This window comes from Sinocyclocheilus grahami, unplaced genomic scaffold (assembly GCF_001515645.1).
Source record: "Sinocyclocheilus grahami isolate Dianchi unplaced genomic scaffold, SAMN03320097.WGS_v1.1 scaffold1829.1, whole genome shotgun sequence".
In the NCBI taxonomy this organism is placed as follows: Eukaryota; Metazoa; Chordata; class Actinopteri; order Cypriniformes; family Cyprinidae; genus Sinocyclocheilus; species Sinocyclocheilus grahami.
The window spans coordinates 27,538-44,706 of NW_015507008.1; the positions used below are offsets into that span (position 1 = coordinate 27,538).

The 17,169-nt window shown below is 38.5% G+C and overlaps 1 protein-coding gene across 4 annotated transcripts in view; it reads left to right on the forward strand.

The window, feature by feature from the left end:
• The first annotated feature begins 1,175 nt into the window (after positions 1–1,175).
• The window catches only part of LOC107572893 (WD and tetratricopeptide repeats protein 1), a 23,114-nt gene continuing 7,120 nt past the window's right edge, over positions 1,176–17,169 (forward strand). The window contains exons 1-12 of one of the 4 annotated variants that reach the window (XM_016259319.1): positions 1,176–1,407; positions 2,331–2,451; positions 2,624–2,707; positions 6,866–6,912; positions 6,977–7,088; positions 7,163–7,350; positions 8,928–9,110; positions 9,406–9,500; positions 9,574–9,689; positions 9,773–9,848; positions 11,293–11,377; positions 14,113–14,286. In XM_016259319.1, coding sequence (XP_016114805.1) covers positions 2,386–2,451; positions 2,624–2,707; positions 6,866–6,912; positions 6,977–7,088; positions 7,163–7,350; positions 8,928–9,110; positions 9,406–9,500; positions 9,574–9,689; positions 9,773–9,848; positions 11,293–11,377; positions 14,113–14,286 — 1,226 coding nt within the window. In that variant the 5' untranslated portion in view covers positions 1,176–1,407; positions 2,331–2,385. Of the gene's footprint in view, positions 1,408–2,312; positions 2,452–2,623; positions 2,708–6,865; positions 6,913–6,976; positions 7,089–7,162; positions 7,351–8,927; positions 9,111–9,405; positions 9,501–9,573; positions 9,690–9,772; positions 9,849–11,292; positions 11,378–14,112; positions 14,287–17,169 lie in introns of all 4 variants that reach the window. The other 3 variants (XM_016259318.1, XM_016259317.1, XM_016259320.1) reach the window with 3 other exon arrangements.

Genomic DNA, 17,169 nt, shown 5'->3' on the forward strand with positions numbered 1-17,169 from the left:
GTAACATCAGCAGGTCAAAATTTAATACAGCAATTGAAACTTTATTTTAAGTATTAAAGTTTTATCGAAAAACCAGGGGACCCCCCAAGTATATTTTTTGGGTGTTATGGGGGTCCCTTAATGCTTATAATGACCCCCCCCCCAGCCCCCCCTCAATTCGACTTTCAGCGACCTTCTGCTTAATTACAACTTTTTAACTCTAATTTATATTTAACTCTCGATTTATTAAAGTGTAATTGTAGTATCATTAAGATACTATCATATTTTTTATTAATGAGTTTTTATTTTTATATTTTCCATTTTCAGTTTAATTTTTGTAATTTTGTTGTTTTTTGTGTGTGCCATTTTTAGTAGTTTTTGTTTATATATATATATGTGTGTGTGTGTGTCTATATAGTTTTTACTAATTTTTCACTTTAATTTTAGTCGTTTTTGTTTTTTTTAAATATGTCTATATAGTTTTTTATTAATTAGTTTGACTAAATACATAAATAAAATGTTTTAATTAATTTATTAAATTAAATAAATTAATTAGTTTATTTAGTTTTTAGTTATTTTAGCACTAAACATTAAGCTAAATGGAATGGAACTATATATTTATATATGTCTACATAGATTTTATTCATCTTAATTTTAGTTTCAGTTACTTTAGTACATCAAGTTAATTGTGAAATTAAAATGAGATTTTTTGCCCTGGCAACTAGCGGAAATAGTTCATATTTTAAAAAAATATTACAAATATTTTATTTCAATTTATGTTTATTTTGTTTCAAGTAATGAAAATGTTTATTAATGGTTTTAACTATAGTTTTAGTTAACTATAATAAACTTTAAATAATAATAATAATGAACTTTTAACTTAGGATTTTCATATAAAGTGACAACAAAAGTGCACAAACAAAAACAAGTCTTGTATTTTGTAATTGAACAAAACAGGAAATGCCTTGAGAACACTTTAGTGTTGCCAGATATTCCTCCAAAGCCGTAAACGTAGGTAGTATTCGCATAAATACATTCTTTTTAATACTCGATGTAAATTATATAATTTAAAGCGCTTTTGACAAGTACTGTAATTTAATATTTTTTAATTAATTAGGTGACTATAACACAAGCACAATTACATGCGTGTAAAATCGAAAGTATGAGTCTGTTGAGATGAAAAGCGCTCGGCTGCGTTTGAGCGGATCTGGCAACCCGCGCTGTCAGTCGAGGACGCTCGCTAGTAACGTAGCTTCAAAATCTCACCGATACTTCATCACAACTAGTCCTTTATTCGCTGTAGGCACTGTTCGGCGGATGGTTAAAGCGTTGAGACCGCTTACCGAGAGCACAGCGGAGTTTCCAGCGTAAACCTCGCGTGTTTCACCGCGCTGCGCAGACATAAGGCCGGGGACGGACTCTGAGGTAAGACGATATCTCACACACTTCTCTCATATCTGCGAGTTATTAGTCAATAAATCTCGCCTTGGACAAACTTTAATAAGCAGCACGCTGCTGGCTGCTGTCAGAAGTGCTCGGGTGTGTTTAAATGTGTAGTTTTGCAGCGGTCGCTAGTCGGCTAATGCTAGTCTGCGGTTGTTTATGTTTTGCAAGTCTGATTAATCAGTCACATTAACACGTTTATGTGCTTTAAACTTACACTTTAGTACTGCTTATGATAAAGCTAGAAGGCCTGCTTGGTCAACTAAACCTAAAAATGCTAATCGCGAACGTCATTATATAACATGCATATAATAAAAATAATAATAATAATAATTCCTCCAGTTTTTAATTATTAGTACACTATAGGTGTCTTTACATTAAGAGATATCCCAGTTGATAGATTACATTTTTAGTATTCTGAAATATTATGTTCAAAAATAATGTATTTTACACTTAAACATATATTTATTTGGTAGTTTTTTCCCTAGTTATAAGGACAAATAGCATAAAAATTACTATTGAGAAGTGCATACAAATGTTTTTGCATGTAGTGTCGACTTAAATGCAGATTTGACTCTAAAAAATGTGTTTAAATAATCGGTCAGACCTTATATATACATTTTCTGCTCATCGTGGCTGCATTTATTTAACCAAAAATACAGGAAAAACTGTAAAATTGTGAAATATTATTCTAATCTAAAATAACAGATTTCTAAGTGAATATGTGTTAAACTGTAATTTATTTCTGTGATCAAAGCTGTATTTTCAGCATCATTCCTCCAGTCTTCAGCGTCACGTGATCTTCAGAAAGCATTAAAAATCTTACTGATTCCAAGCTTTTGAACATCATTGTATGTGTTGACAATTAATGAAAGTGTAAATGAATCAAGCAGGTATCCAGCATTGTCTCCAAAGAGTGCAAAGCAGCATGATCGCAGATCTCTGGCACCAGATCGTCCGCTGATGGCGTGCTGTGAGACCATGACCCCGAGGAACGTCACGCGGGATCTCCTGCGCCGGCAGATCCGGGTGAGCTTCCTCCCTGTGTACATATCCAAAGGAGAAGTTCATTAACTCACGCTCATGTCAAGTCTGAAGCATGTGCAGCACACAACAGCAGTTCATTGACCGGTTCTGCTGTGTAACGCTCTCGTGTCTCGTGTGTGTGTGTGTGTGTGTGTGTGTGTGTGTGTGTGTGCAGGAGAACCGGGCTCTGGACTTCCAGAGACACTACCATGTGACCGACCCGTTTATAAAGCGTCTGGGGCTGGAGGCCGAGCTACAGGTGAGTGTGTTAAATAGAGCCCAACCGATATGGGTTTTTTTGGGCCCGATACCGATATTAGGGAGTAAAAAAGGCCGATATATTGGCTGATATTCTTTGTGTATATTATAGTACAGTGCCAGTCAAAAGTTTGGACACTTTTCCATTCGTGTGTCCAAACATTTGATTGGTACTATATATAGAATACAGTATATACATAAACAGAATATATATATATATATATACATAAACACATTTTTTGCAGTGATCACTCAGATGTGGCGATCAAACACTTGACAGAGATATGTAATGAAGGCAGGGCATTTAACAATTTAACAATAAACTTTATTATTCAAAATGAGTCTGACATCAGTGCACCGAACGGTAAAGTTGAACTTTAATTCAATTCCATTCAACTTTATTCCTTTGAAGTTTATTTCACTTCGGAACATTCATTCACGGATTTGCGCTACTGTCTTCACACACACACAGACGAAACTTACTAGAGAAGTGTGACATAATATAACTCTGTAAATAAATGCAATATAAATTCACGTCTCGCACACTTTAATGCCCTTTGAATGTAACATGTGCGTTCCCTTGGAACTGGAATATCATGTGAAGTCCACTGCGCGGGGCACTTACGGTCGAATAAGACCACGCTTGAATGCTGCCTGAACAAGAGACTTTCTTACTGAAGGGAAAGTGTTGGCTGGTGTCACTATCTCGCGAATGCGCCGGCGGATCTCCACCATCCGGGGGAGCCCTTCAGCTCGAGGAGCCTCTCGAACGCCACCCTCCGCGCGTCGGTAGCCCCCCGGGATCGCTTGATCGGTTGGCACCGGACCGCGAATTTAACCGCCCGTAACTCACGAACCCCGGGGGCTATCGACGTGGGGGTGGTCTCATTCGAAAGCGGGCCTCTAGACGTACACTCGATTTGCGTTCGAGAGGGTTCCTCGAGCTGAAGGGATCCCCCGAATTTGGTGCGGATTCGCTGCGCCGTTTTCCATAGACTTAAGCTTTAAAGCGTTTCATCCAGGTCGCCAGTAGCAGACAATGGAAAGTAATTAAGACAAACTAAGTAATTACACCGAGACTTTCTTACTGAAGGGAAAGTGTTGGCTGGTGTCACTATCTCGCGAATGCCCCGGCGGATCTCCACCAGATTCGGGGGAGCCCTTCAGCTCGAGGAGCCTCTTGAACGCCACCCTCCGCGCGTCGGTAGCCCCCCGGGATCGCTTGATCGGTTGGCACCGGACCGCGAATTTAACCACCCGTAACTCACGAACCCCGGGGGCTATCGACGTGGGGGTGGTCTCATTCGAAAGCGGGCCTCTAGACGTACACTCGATTTGCGTTCGAGAGGGTTCCTCGAGCTGAAGGGATCCCCCGAATTTGGTGCGGATTCGCTGCGCCGTTTTCCATAGACTTAAGCTTTAAAGCGTTTCATCCAGGTCGCCAGTAGCAGACAATGGAAAGTAATTAAGACAAACTAAGTAATTACACCATTTTAAGCATTTTATCTGCGTTATATGTTCTGTAAAAAAATGTTCATATCGGTGGCATATTTGCCCGATATACCGATATATCGGCCGATAATATCGGCAAAACGATATATCGGTCGGGCTCTAGTGTTAATATGTTAACGTATTATATGCTGCGTCCCAATTCGCCTACTTATACTATGCCCTAAAAGTATGTACTCTTTTTGTGAAGAAAAAGTACATACTTTTGAGTGTGTAGAAGAATAGTAGGCAAGCTTTGGAACGTACTACTTGCTCATTTTCATATCGGTGGCATATTTGCCCGATATATCGGCCGATAATATCGGCAAAACGATATATCGGTCGGGCTCTAGTGTTAATATGTTAACGTATTATATGCTGCGTCCCAATTCGCCTACTTATACTATGCCCTAAAAGTATGTACTCTTTTTGTGAAGAAAAAGTACATACTTTTGAGTGTGTAGAAGAATAGTAGGCAAGCTTTGGAACGTACTACTTGCTCATAGCTGCTTTTAACGGCTCTGTTGCTTAGTTACGTGCATTCTGTCACGGTTTAAACTGCCCTGTCAATCATCTCATCACAGTTAACATCATCCACATTTAGTTTAATTTGATTTCCTACCATATTGGAGAGAAATTAAGAGGTACGTTGATCTGCTAGTCGCGGGTCTATCATGTCGAGAACTCTGCTCACGTGTTTGCATAATGATGCATTTAAAAGTTAATGACCAAACGTATCATTATAAAAGCTCACAGTGTTGCTGCAGATGAAATATAACATGGAAAACATTAAATTCATATTTTTCATCAGGTTAGACATTGATTATTTATTACTGAAATCCGTTTATCCACCTGTCCGTCGGTCGAGTGTATCCGCCATATTTGTAGTTTTTTAACACATTTTGTAGTTCTAATGGAATCCTCGTCCACCGTGTGTTGTGGGCAATATTAGCCATTAGAGTGTGCATCGATCTGCACTTACAATTCTAACCGACCATCCAGGAATCTTTGGCATACTGTTTTAAACATACTATGATTTGAGACATACTAATTCTATTTTCGAATACTATTTAGGATGGATAGTATGCGAATTGGGACGCAGCAATAGTTTTCATGTGACGTCACACCCTTAGCCTAAGCAAAGCTTTCTCTGTTGACCATCAGTTGTGCTAATAAACCGACCAAATTCAGATGATGCATATTATATACAAGCAAGCAGATAAGCTTGAATATGAATGCAGTGCACTAAACTGTGTGATTTCCCATAGAAAACCATTATAAAGAGTATTAATGTGACTTGCAGTGATATATGTGTGCATGTACAGATGAGCCCAAACACATTAAACATATTCCCTTAGCAAAACATTATAACGAAAGCGCTTAATGTGCGATTTTGGCCCATACATAGTATGTTTTATTAATAATGTGCATAATAACTTTCATGTCTTAATGCATTGACATTTTCATGATAAGCATTTACTATTCCAAGGATTTTTGGAACGTTTCCAGGATTTTTTTTTGGAATATTCCAAGGATTTTTGGAAAGTTTACGAAAAATTTCCAGAAACCGCTTAATGTGCGATTTTGGCCCATACATAGTATGTTTTATTAATAATGTGCATAATAACTTTCATGTCTTAATGCATTGACATTTTCATGATAAGCATTTAATATTCCAAGGATTTTTGGAAACTTTCCAAGAATTGTTTTTGGGAATATTCCAAGGATTTTTGGAACGTTTCCAGGATTTTTTTTTGGAATATTCCAAGGATTTTTGGAAAGTTTACGAAAAATTTCCACCCCTTTGCAACCCTAGTTTAAAAAAAAAAAAATATTGTGAATAATTGTTTTAGTTTTTATTTATTTATAATTTTTAGTATTTTACTAACATTACTTATATATACAGTGGTGTGAAAAAGTGTTGTCCCCCTTCCGGATTTCTTATTTTTTTGCATGTTTGTCACACTTTAAATTTTTCACACCACTGTATATCCATTTAGTTTTATTATTTTCTATTTCAGTTTTTAAGTCATTTTAGTGCATCAAGTTTTTTAGTAGTTTTTACAAAAATGTTTAGTATTTTAATACAATTTTTAGCAGTTGATTAATATATATATATATATATATATATATATATATATATATTAGTTATTTTAGTAAAAAAATATTTTTTATATATTATTTCAGTTTAACATTTATTTCAAGATCCAAAAAATTTTTTTTTAACGTTTTACTTATTTTACAATAAGCTTCCATTAGCTAATGTATTAACTATCACGAACAAACAACAAACAATACATTTACTACAGTATTTATTAATTATGAATGCTGTAGAAGTATTGTTCATTCTTATGAACTTCATGTTAAGTAAAATATTTAACTAATGAACCTTATTGTTCGTTTTAGCTTTAGTTAACTATAGCAACCCTGTTTTATGAATGGTTTGCCGTAACACAATACAAATATTTATCATTATAGTAATACCAGACATTTTTTTTATTACTTGTATTTTTTACTCTATTAGACTTGAATGTAAACACCTCTTCACATGTGAAGAGACGATGCTTTGCTGTCGTTTTGTAGTTTAGTGGCAATAAATGCTCTCTTTGGAATAGAGGAGAGTTTCGTCTGCTCGAGGAATATTAATATACTGTAACCGCTCTGTTTTCAGGGTCACTCTGGCTGCGTCAACTGTCTGGAGTGGAACGAGAGAGGAGAGTAAGTTCAGAGTGCTTCACGTCTCCGTGTCTCTTCATAAACTCACTGGGTTTGTTCTTTCCAGCCTCCTGGCCTCGGGTTCGGATGACCAGCACGCCATCGTCTGGGATCCCTTCCGGCACACCAAGCTCATCACTATGCACACGGGACACGCAGCCAACATCTTCTCCGTGAAGGTGAAGGCCATGTGTTTGACTCAGCGTCTAGTAAACATGCATGAACGTGCGTTCTCATCCGTGTGTGTTTGCAGTTCCTGCCTCACTCCGAGGACCGGATCTTAATCACAGGAGCCGCAGACACCAAGGTGCATGTGCACGACCTGACGGCGAAGGAGACCACTCACATGTTCTCAGACCACACTAACCGCGTCAAGCGCATCGCCACGGCTCCCATGAGACCCAACACCTTCTGGAGCGCGGCGGAGGACGGGGTCATCAGGTACGGAGGCTTCAATCTGCGCTTCAGACGTCATACAGGGGTTCTGAGTCAAAACAAAAACTCATAATTAATTCCATCGAATGTAACAGTAAAATAAATAGTCTGAGCCGATAGCCTCGTGAGCGCTGCTTTGGGTAACCCAAGTTCAAAGCCAAATAATAAATGAGATTGCATGATAATTGTGATGCATCTTAGTGTGATTATCAAATCAGAGGCAGCAGTTTAATTAACTGTACAGTCTGATGCACTGCACGAAGTATTTTGTTATTATAATAAATAGTATTTTTTTTATTTTACAGTACAATTGTAATTTATATTGAAATGTAAATATTAACTATATACATTATAGTTTTTAATATAATTTTTTTATTTATATATTTGAGTTTTTATTTTCATATTTTCCATTTTTATTAAAATTTTAGTTATAGTTTTAGTAATTTTGTCATTTTTAATAATATTTATTTATGTATTTGAGTTTTTATTTTCATATTTTTAATTTAATTTTAGTTATAGTTTTAGTAATTTTGTTGTTTTTAATATTTATTTTTATATTTGAGTTTTTTCATATTTAACATTTTTATTTTTATTATATAATTTTTTTAATTTATATATTTGAGTATTTTTATATTTTCCATTTTTTTTTAATTTTAGTAATTTTGGTTTACATTTTTTTTTTATATTTGAGTTTTTTCATATTTTCCATTTTTATTTTAATTTTAGTTATAGTTTTAGTAATTTTGTTGTTTTTAATATTTAATTTAATATTTAATATTTAGTTTTTTCATATTTAACTTTTATTTTTATTATATAATTTTTTTAAATTTATATATTTGAGTATTTTTATATTTTCCATTTTTTTAAATTTTAGTAATTTTGGTTTACATTTTTTTTTTATATTTGAGTTTTTTCATATTTTCCATTTTTATTTTAATTTTAGTTATAGTTTTAGTAATTATGTTGTTTTTAATAATATTTTTTAATTGATATGTTTGTTTTTTAATGTATTTTACAGTACAATTGTAATTTATTTGAAATGTATATTAACTATATACTATTATAGTTTAAAACATTTTTAAATATATATTTGAATTTGAATTTTCATATTTTCCATTTTTATTTTAATTTTATTTATTTTTTGTCATATTTATTTGTGTTATTAAATTTTTATCCATTTGTATTTCAGTTTTAATTTTAGTGAATTGGAAAATGTTGCCTTAGAAACTAAATGAATTTTTTTTTTTTACATTTTATTTAATTCCAGTTAACGTTTATTTTATTTCAAGTGACTAAAATGTTTTTGGATGGTTTTAGTTCAGGTTTCATAATAATAACCCTGATACGCATACGGCACACAGAAGTGTAAAAATGACTGGATTCTGCTGCAGAAATGTTAAATGTACACCTTTACACTTATTTAAAGTGAACATGAAATCACAATTGGCTGCGTTTACGTCCTTTACAGAAGTTCCCGGTCTGATTGTGAACATTATTACGAAAGCAGAAAACTAGTCTGGCATCAGAATGTACTTTTCTTTTCCGGTCTCTCTTACTATAGAGTCGTCTGTGTTTCCCATCAGGCAGTATGATCTGAGAGAGAGCAGTAAACGCTCCGAGGTGTTAATCGATCTGACGGAGTATTGTGGGCAGCTCGTGGAAGCCAAATGTTTGGCCATCAACCCTCGTGACAACAACTACCTGGCTGTGGGAGCCAACGGGCCCTTCGTCCGGCTCTACGACATCCGAATGATCCACAATCACAGGTCATTGCATTATTATCACGAGTGAGGCAGAGTGTCCATACATTAAGCTCAGAACAGACATAATGTGTTAACAGCCTTCTCTCAAATCACATTGCATCAGGTTTGATGTCATCAGAACTGAAAGGTGTGTGTTACTTTGTAGCGTCATTTATAACAGCTTCGAACGCGGCTCAGCCAATCAGAGCCAAGCACCGGAACTCTCCGCTTTATAAAGAAGTCTTGGTTTTAGATGCATGTTGTTAGAATTCTGAGGGATGTTTTCTTTAGTGTGTAACGTTTGTGAACCGTCTCCTAGGAAGTCTTTGGGTCAGAGTGGCTCAGCCGGTGTTCACACGTTTTGCGACAAGCGGAAATCGATACCGGATGGCGCGGGACAGTACTATGTCGCAGGTTTGTCCAGAGCATTATAACAACTTCTGTATTGGGAAAAACACATTCTACAGATGTTTCTCTCCGCTTGTAGGTCACTTACCGGTGAAGCTTCCTGATTATAACAACAGATTACGAGTTCTGGTGGCCACCTACGTCACATTCAGTCCTGACGGCACTGAGCTGCTGGTAAACATGGGTGGAGAGCAGGTAAACTACTGACTCTTGCTGCTGGTAGTGTGCTAGTATGCAGCGCGGATGCACAGTTATGCAATACTGCTTCCTGTTTGCAGGTGTATTTATTTGATCTGACGTTCAAACAGAGGCCGTACACCTTTCTGCTGCCCAAAAAATGCCACTCGTCATCAGGTAAGCTGTGAATGCTATCACAGAAGCCAATGTTATTATTATAAATACACTACCAGTCAGTAAGATTTTTTTTTTTTTTTTTAAAGAAGTCTCTTCTGCTCACCAAGCCTGCATTTAATTGATTTTAAATACAGCAAAAGCAGTAAAATTGTGAAATATTATTACTATTTAAAACAGCTGTTTACTATGTGAATCTCTGTTAAACTGTAATGTATTTCTGTGATGCGCAGCTGTATTTTCAGCATCATTCCTCCAGTCTTCAGTGTCACATGATCTTCAGAAATCAGTATAATATGCTGATCTGCTGCTCGAGAAACATTTCTGATTATTATCATAGAAAACAGCTATTTTAAATAGTAAAAATATTTCACAATATTGCTGGTTCTGCTGCATTTTGGATCAAATAAATGCAGGCTTGGTGAACAGAAGACATTGAAAACATTAATCTTTAAAAACCTTTGACTGGTAATGTATATTAGTTAGTCATTTTACTGCATTTAGGATCTTAAAAATGACTAGGTGTGAGCGATATAGCTAAAAAAAATGTAAAAGTTCAAAGAAATCTTTATGCATTTTCTTATTTCACTAAAAGATGCTCTGAATATCCAAGTAGATTGGAAATGTTTAAGTGCAAGGTTATTATAGTTTACTGAAACCATACTGAACTGGCTCTTTGATTATGCATTTTGATGATGCTACTGCTTTCTGGTATAGTGCTTGTTCCCAGGGTATGAAAGAGAAATTAAAAAAGCCTCGAAACTAATTAGTCAGAATATTTTTATAAAAGTTCATCCTCGAACATATTTGCGTTGTGAATGTTTTAAAGAGTTGGGTTTGTTTAACTGTGGATAATTTATATTTTTTAATTTTTTATTGGGTGGTTCCACGATATTTAAAAAATGACTTTCATATGGTGAGACGACAGCATTGTTATGAATTTTAATATTTATCCATTTAAGTTTAGAAGTTTGGTGGGGAAAAATGTTTTTATACACCAGTGCAACTGGTGGAAATAAAAGACTTGGGAAATTTCAATTCAGTTCAATTCAACTCAGACTCAAATGAAAATTTAAGGTCCAAAAAATGTGTTACTTGAAATAAAATAAAATAGAAACTTTTTTTTTTTAATATTTATATTTTAATTTTATTATATTTTTCTTATAGTGTAACTTAATGTATTAAAATAACTCAAAATAAAAAAATTAAGAAAAAAGAAAACTACTAAAAATGTTTACTAAAATGTAAAATAAAAACTGATTCAAAATATTAATAAAAACTACGATAGTCTCTTGATTCATTGAAACAGAATTTGATTCATAGAAATTGCAACGTTTTGCTACTAAAGTTTAGATGAGAGATGCTACTAAAATGTCGCTCTCAGACTCGCAGATAACGAGACGGGGAAGAATCGTCAAACTAATCGACTGCTCTTTGTTCATTGCAGAGGTACAGAATGGGAAGACGACCAACGGTGTGTCCAATGGGATTCATCTTCCTGCCAGCCGCCTCAAACTGGCTACAGTTTCCAGGTAGGTTTGATTTATGTGTGACTGCATCGTTGATTCCGGCGCCATCACGTTTGTATTAGGGTTGTGACGGTGAGGAAATTTTCCCACTGGTTAATCGACGTGTGACAACACCGGTATCACCGCAGGGGCGTTCCCTCCTTTCCTCGCTTTCCTTCGCTTTTAAATAGCTTGTAAAAGCGGCGTGCGCATTTTACTTTCACTTTCGAATTAGCGGCAATTCTTGAATGCAACAACGAATTGTTAACCATTAACAAAACGAATAAAAATACACCATGCTATAGGGCAGGCTATGCCTAACTCGCCGCACTCTTTTCGTCTGTCTCGCCGCACTCTTCTCGCCTCACTCTTCTCGTCAGTCTCGCCGCACTCTTCCTGTCTGTTTCGCCTCACTCTTCTCGCTGCCCTCTTCTCGTCTGTCTCGCCGCACTCTCCTTGTCTGTCTCGCCTCACTCTCCTTGTCTGTCTCGCCTCACTCTCCTTGTCTGTCTCGCCTCACTCTCCTTGTCTGTCTCGCCTCACTCTCCTTGTCTGTCTCGCCTCACTCTCCTTGTCTGTCTCGCCTCACTCTCCTTGTCTGTCTCGCCTCACTCTCCTTGTCTGTCTCGCCTCACTCTCCTTGTCTGTCTCGCCTCACTCTCCTTGTCTGTCTCGCCTCACTCTCCTTGTCTGTCTCGCCTCACTCTCCTTGTCTGTCTCGCCTCACTCTCCTTGTCTGTCTCGCCTCACTCTCCTTGTCTGTCTCGCCTCACTCTCCTTGTCTGTCTCGCCTCACTCTCCTTGTCTGTCTCGCCTCACTCTCCTTGTCTGTCTCGCCTCACTCTCCTTGTCTGTCTCGCCTCACTCTCCTTGTCTGTCTCGCCTCACTCTCCTTGTCTGTCTCGCCTCACTCTCCTTGTCTGTCTCGCCTCACTCTCCTTGTCTGTCTCGCCTCACTCTCCTTGTCTGTCTCGCCTCACTCTCCTTGTCTGTCTCGCCTCACTCTCCTTGTCTGTCTCGCCTCACTCTCCTTGTCTGTCTCGCCTCACTCTCCTTGTCTGTCTCGCCTCACTCTCCTTGTCTGTCTCGCCTCACTCTCCTTGTCTGTCTCGCCTCACTCTCCTTGTCTGTCTCGCCTCACTCTCCTTGTCTGTCTCGCCTCACTCTCCTTGTCTGTCTCGCCTCACTCTCCTTGTCTGTCTCGCCTCACTCTCCTTGTCTGTCTCGCCTCACTCTCCTTGTCTGTCTCGCCTCACTCTCCTTGTCTGTCTCGCCTCACTCTCCTTGTCTGTCTCGCCTCACTCTCCTTGTCTGTCTCGCCTCACTCTCCTTGTCTGTCTCGCCTCACTCTCCTTGTCTGTCTCGCCTCACTCTCCTTGTCTGTCTCGCCTCACTCTCCTTGTCTGTCTCGCCTCACTCTCCTTGTCTGTCTCGCCTCACTCTCCTTGTCTGTCTCGCCTCACTCTCCTTGTCTGTCTCGCCTCACTCTCCTTGTCTGTCTCGCCTCACTCTCCTTGTCTGTCTCGCCTCACTCTCCTTGTCTGTCTCGCCTCACTCTCCTTGTCTGTCTCGCCTCACTCTCCTTGTCTGTCTCGCCTCACTCTCCTTGTCTGTCTCGCCTCACTCTCCTTGTCTGTCTCGCCTCACTCTCCTTGTCTGTCTCGCCTCACTCTCCTTGTCTGTCTCGCCTCACTCTCCTTGTCTGTCTCGCCTCACTCTCCTTGTCTGTCTCGCCTCACTCTCCTTGTCTGTCTCGCCTCACTCTCCTTGTCTGTCTCGCCTCACTCTCCTTGTCTGTCTCGCCTCACTCTCCTTGTCTGTCTCGCCTCACTCTCCTTGTCTGTCTCGCCTCACTCTCCTTGTCTGTCTCGCCTCACTCTCCTTGTCTGTCTCGCCTCACTCTCCTTGTCTGTCTCGCCTCACTCTCCTTGTCTGTCTCGCCTCACTCTCCTTGTCTGTCTCGCCTCACTCTCCTTGTCTGTCTCGCCTCACTCTCCTTGTCTGTCTCGCCTCACTCTCCTTGTCTGTCTCGCCTCACTCTCCTTGTCTGTCTCGCCTCACTCTCCTTGTCTGTCTCGCCTCACTCTCCTTGTCTGTCTCGCCTCACTCTCCTTGTCTGTCTCGCCTCACTCTCCTTGTCTGTCTCGCCTCACTCTCCTTGTCTGTCTCGCCTCACTCTCCTTGTCTGTCTCGCCTCACTCTCCTTGTCTGTCTCGCCTCACTCTCCTTGTCTGTCTCGCCTCACTCTCCTTGTCTGTCTCGCCTCACTCTCCTTGTCTGTCTCGCCTCACTCTCCTTGTCTGTCTCGCCTCACTCTCCTTGTCTGTCTCGCCTCACTCTCCTTGTCTGTCTCGCCTCACTCTCCTTGTCTGTCTCGCCTCACTCTCCTTGTCTGTCTCGCCTCACTCTCCTTGTCTGTCTCGCCTCACTCTTCTCGCCGCACTCTTCTCGTCTGTCTTGCCGCACTCTCCTTGTCTGTCTCGTCTCACTCTTCTCGTCTGTCTCGCCGCACTCTTCTCGTCTGTCTCGCCGCACTCTTCTCGTCTGTCTCGCCGCACTCTTCTCGTCTGTCTCGCCGCACTCTTCTCGTCTGTCTCGCCGCACTCTTCTCGTCTGTCTCGCCGCACTCTTCTCGTCTGTCTCGCCGCACTTGTCTCGTCTGTCTCGCCGCACTCGTCTCGTCTGTCTCGCCGCACTTGACCCTTCCTGTTCGTTTGTCACACACTGGTCTGAGTTGGAGTGACTGTGGTCTGTTTTTGCGTCTCCAGTGATCTTCCTCCTCATCTGGAGCGGATCAAGCAGCAGGCTAACGATGCGTTCGCACAGCAGCAGTGGACACAAGCCATCCAGCTCTACAGTCTGAGCATCCATGAAGCCGGCCACAACGCCATGCTGTACGGAAACCGCGCTGCCGCGTACATGAAGAGAAAGTGGTACGATAAACGCTTCTGAGGCAAGATGGGCTGCATGGTTCGATTAATAAAACATCATGATTATTTTGACATTGGAAACGACTCGTCTCATGTTGGAGATGTGCACCGCCTCATGCATGCAGCGCTATTTCTTTAATCATATCATGGCCTTTTGTGCTTCAAGGAAAGACACACAGGGAATACGCTCTGAATACGGTAATATTTTGCTTTCCCCACTTGATCAGTTGACAGTACATGAAGTCAAGTTTTCTGAAATGTTATGTTTAAATGTGACCCTGGAGCACAAAAGCAGTCTTAAGTCGCTGGGGTATGTATATTTGTAGCAATAGCCAAAAATACATCGTATGTCTCATAATTATAGATTTTTCTTTTATGCCAAAAATCATTAGGATATTAAGTAAAGATCATGCTCCATGAAGATATTTTGTAAATTTCGTACTATAAATATATTATGCATTATATTTACATAATGCATAAATATATTTAAATATATCATATATGCATTGCTAAGAACTTCATTTGGTCAACGTTAAAGGCGATTTTCTCAATATTTTGATTTATTCACACCCTCAGATTCCAGACTTTCAAATAGTTGTATCTCGGCCAATTATTGTACATTACAAACCATGCATCAATGGAAAGCTTATTTATTAAGCTTTCAAATGATATATAAATCTCAATTTCAAAAAATTGACCCTTATGTCTGGTTTGTTGCTCCAAGGTCACAAATATGCAAATGGATAAATATGCACAAGATTCAAATTTGTGCAACATTCGAAATTGGTTCGAAATTTGGCGCAACAGTTAATAACTGATGAACCTTTAAAGGCAGACCTGTTGTGAGTCCGAAGTTCACAGTTAGGTCACTTGCACACTTCAAGGGCTCTGCTCTGCGAAGAGAGTAGGGCATAGGGATGCTCACTTCTGTTTGGAAGTCGCCGCATGTCTCTTGTATCACCGCAGAGGCGCGGACGCGCTCTCTCGTTTCATTCAAATTGTCAGTTTAATGTGTTAACTTAATTAGTTATTAAAAATAACGCGATTTAAAATATTTTAACGCAGGAAACAGAAAATGCGCTGAATTAATTGTGCGTTAATCAAATTAGTGCCGTTAAAATGAATTTGCGTTAATGCGTTAACGCGTTAATTTTAATTTAAACCTATAACATTTACCTATTTTATCTCTCAATCCTGACTTTTTTTCTCGCATATGCAAGTTTATATCTCTTAGTTCGGACTTTATAACAATTGCGAGTTTGTCAATTCTGAGGGGAAAAAAGCCAGAAGTGTGGGATATAAACTCATGATTCTGAGCCAAGGGGGAAAGTTTATTTTTTTTAAAAATCCGATTTGTGAGATATAATCTTAAAATTGCGAGAAAAAAAGTCAGAATTTTGAAATATAAACTCAATTTCCTTTTTTATTCTTTTGTTCCATGGCTTCCAGAGACTGCTACTTAAAAACTCATTATCTGCCACCAGCTAGGCTCCGCCCACAAAAAACCTCATCACTGTTTGTAAACACCGAAATTGGTCTATTCAACTTATTTAGAAAAGAATTGTTTAACAACAGAATTCTCGAAAAACTACATTACCCATGATGCTGTACAGAAAATTCCACCAATCAGAGTTGCAGCGAGCAAAGTGTGCCAAGAGATCTTTAGCTCCGCCCACTCCCATGAAGCACGGCGAATGACGTAATCGAGTCTCCCTACGCTCTCAAAATATCTAAATATTTGTGTATTTGTGAAAATTTTGCAATAAAATAGGGCTGTCAGTTTAACGTGTTAACTTAATTAGTTATTAAAAATAACGCGATTTTACAATATTTTAACGCAGTTAACACACTGGCCCCGCCCCCAGACCTGTACGTTATCTTACATTTCCTACAGTTGACTGTTGACAAACATGATGCATGGCAACAACTCCATAAATGCCGTTATGCCCTAAAATTCAAGATATTGTTTTTGTCTCATATTTATATCATATGATGAGCGATATCACACGAGTGCTGTTTTTGTCACAAATAGCAAGAGTGCGAATGTGATTTTATACAACAGTTCAGTAAATAAGGTGGCTGAAACCTGCTAAGAGTACCCTACTTTTAAAGCATAAATTTGATTTAAACAGTAGGTCTACGTAATTTCCCCATATGCAGTGTTTTAGCCCTACAGTTACAGCATGAAATAGCCTACTATTTAAACTAGGGCTGTCAATCGATTAAAATATTAAATCGTGATTAATTGCAGATTTTTAGTCTGTTCTAAATGTACCTTAAATTAATACTTTTCAAGTTTTTAATACTCTAATCAACATGGGCATGGACAAATGTGGATGCTTTATGCAAATGTATGTTTATTATTAGTGAAACCATACTCAACAAAAAGAATTCAGATACAGGTTTTCACAAAAACATTTTTAAGAAATTGAATCAGAAGTATCAATTATTATATTAATTTAAACAATTATTATATTAATTAAATAACATATAACTATATTTTACTGGCTTAATTGTTTAGATTTTTATAATGCATTATCTTCTCATCGATCTACCAGTTTACATTTACAACTGCATGTTTGCTGCATAAAAACATGGGTGGATGTTCGCATTGGTCTGAACAAAAACAGCAGACAGGTTGAAAATGCAAATTCATTCCCTGCCAGCAGATGGCGCTGTATGAACGGCAGAAATAGCGGTTTCTCAGACTGTAAACAAAGCAGTGCAGCAGCTGACTTTGAAACAGTCAGCTCTCATATTTATTCGATGAAATCATGGCCTTTTGAAGTTAAATCGTCACATTAAGCCATATTGCAATTCTTGTCTTTCCCTCCCCAAATTTAAGACCTCTTGAAATCATAATTAAGACTTTCTTGTACCATTTAA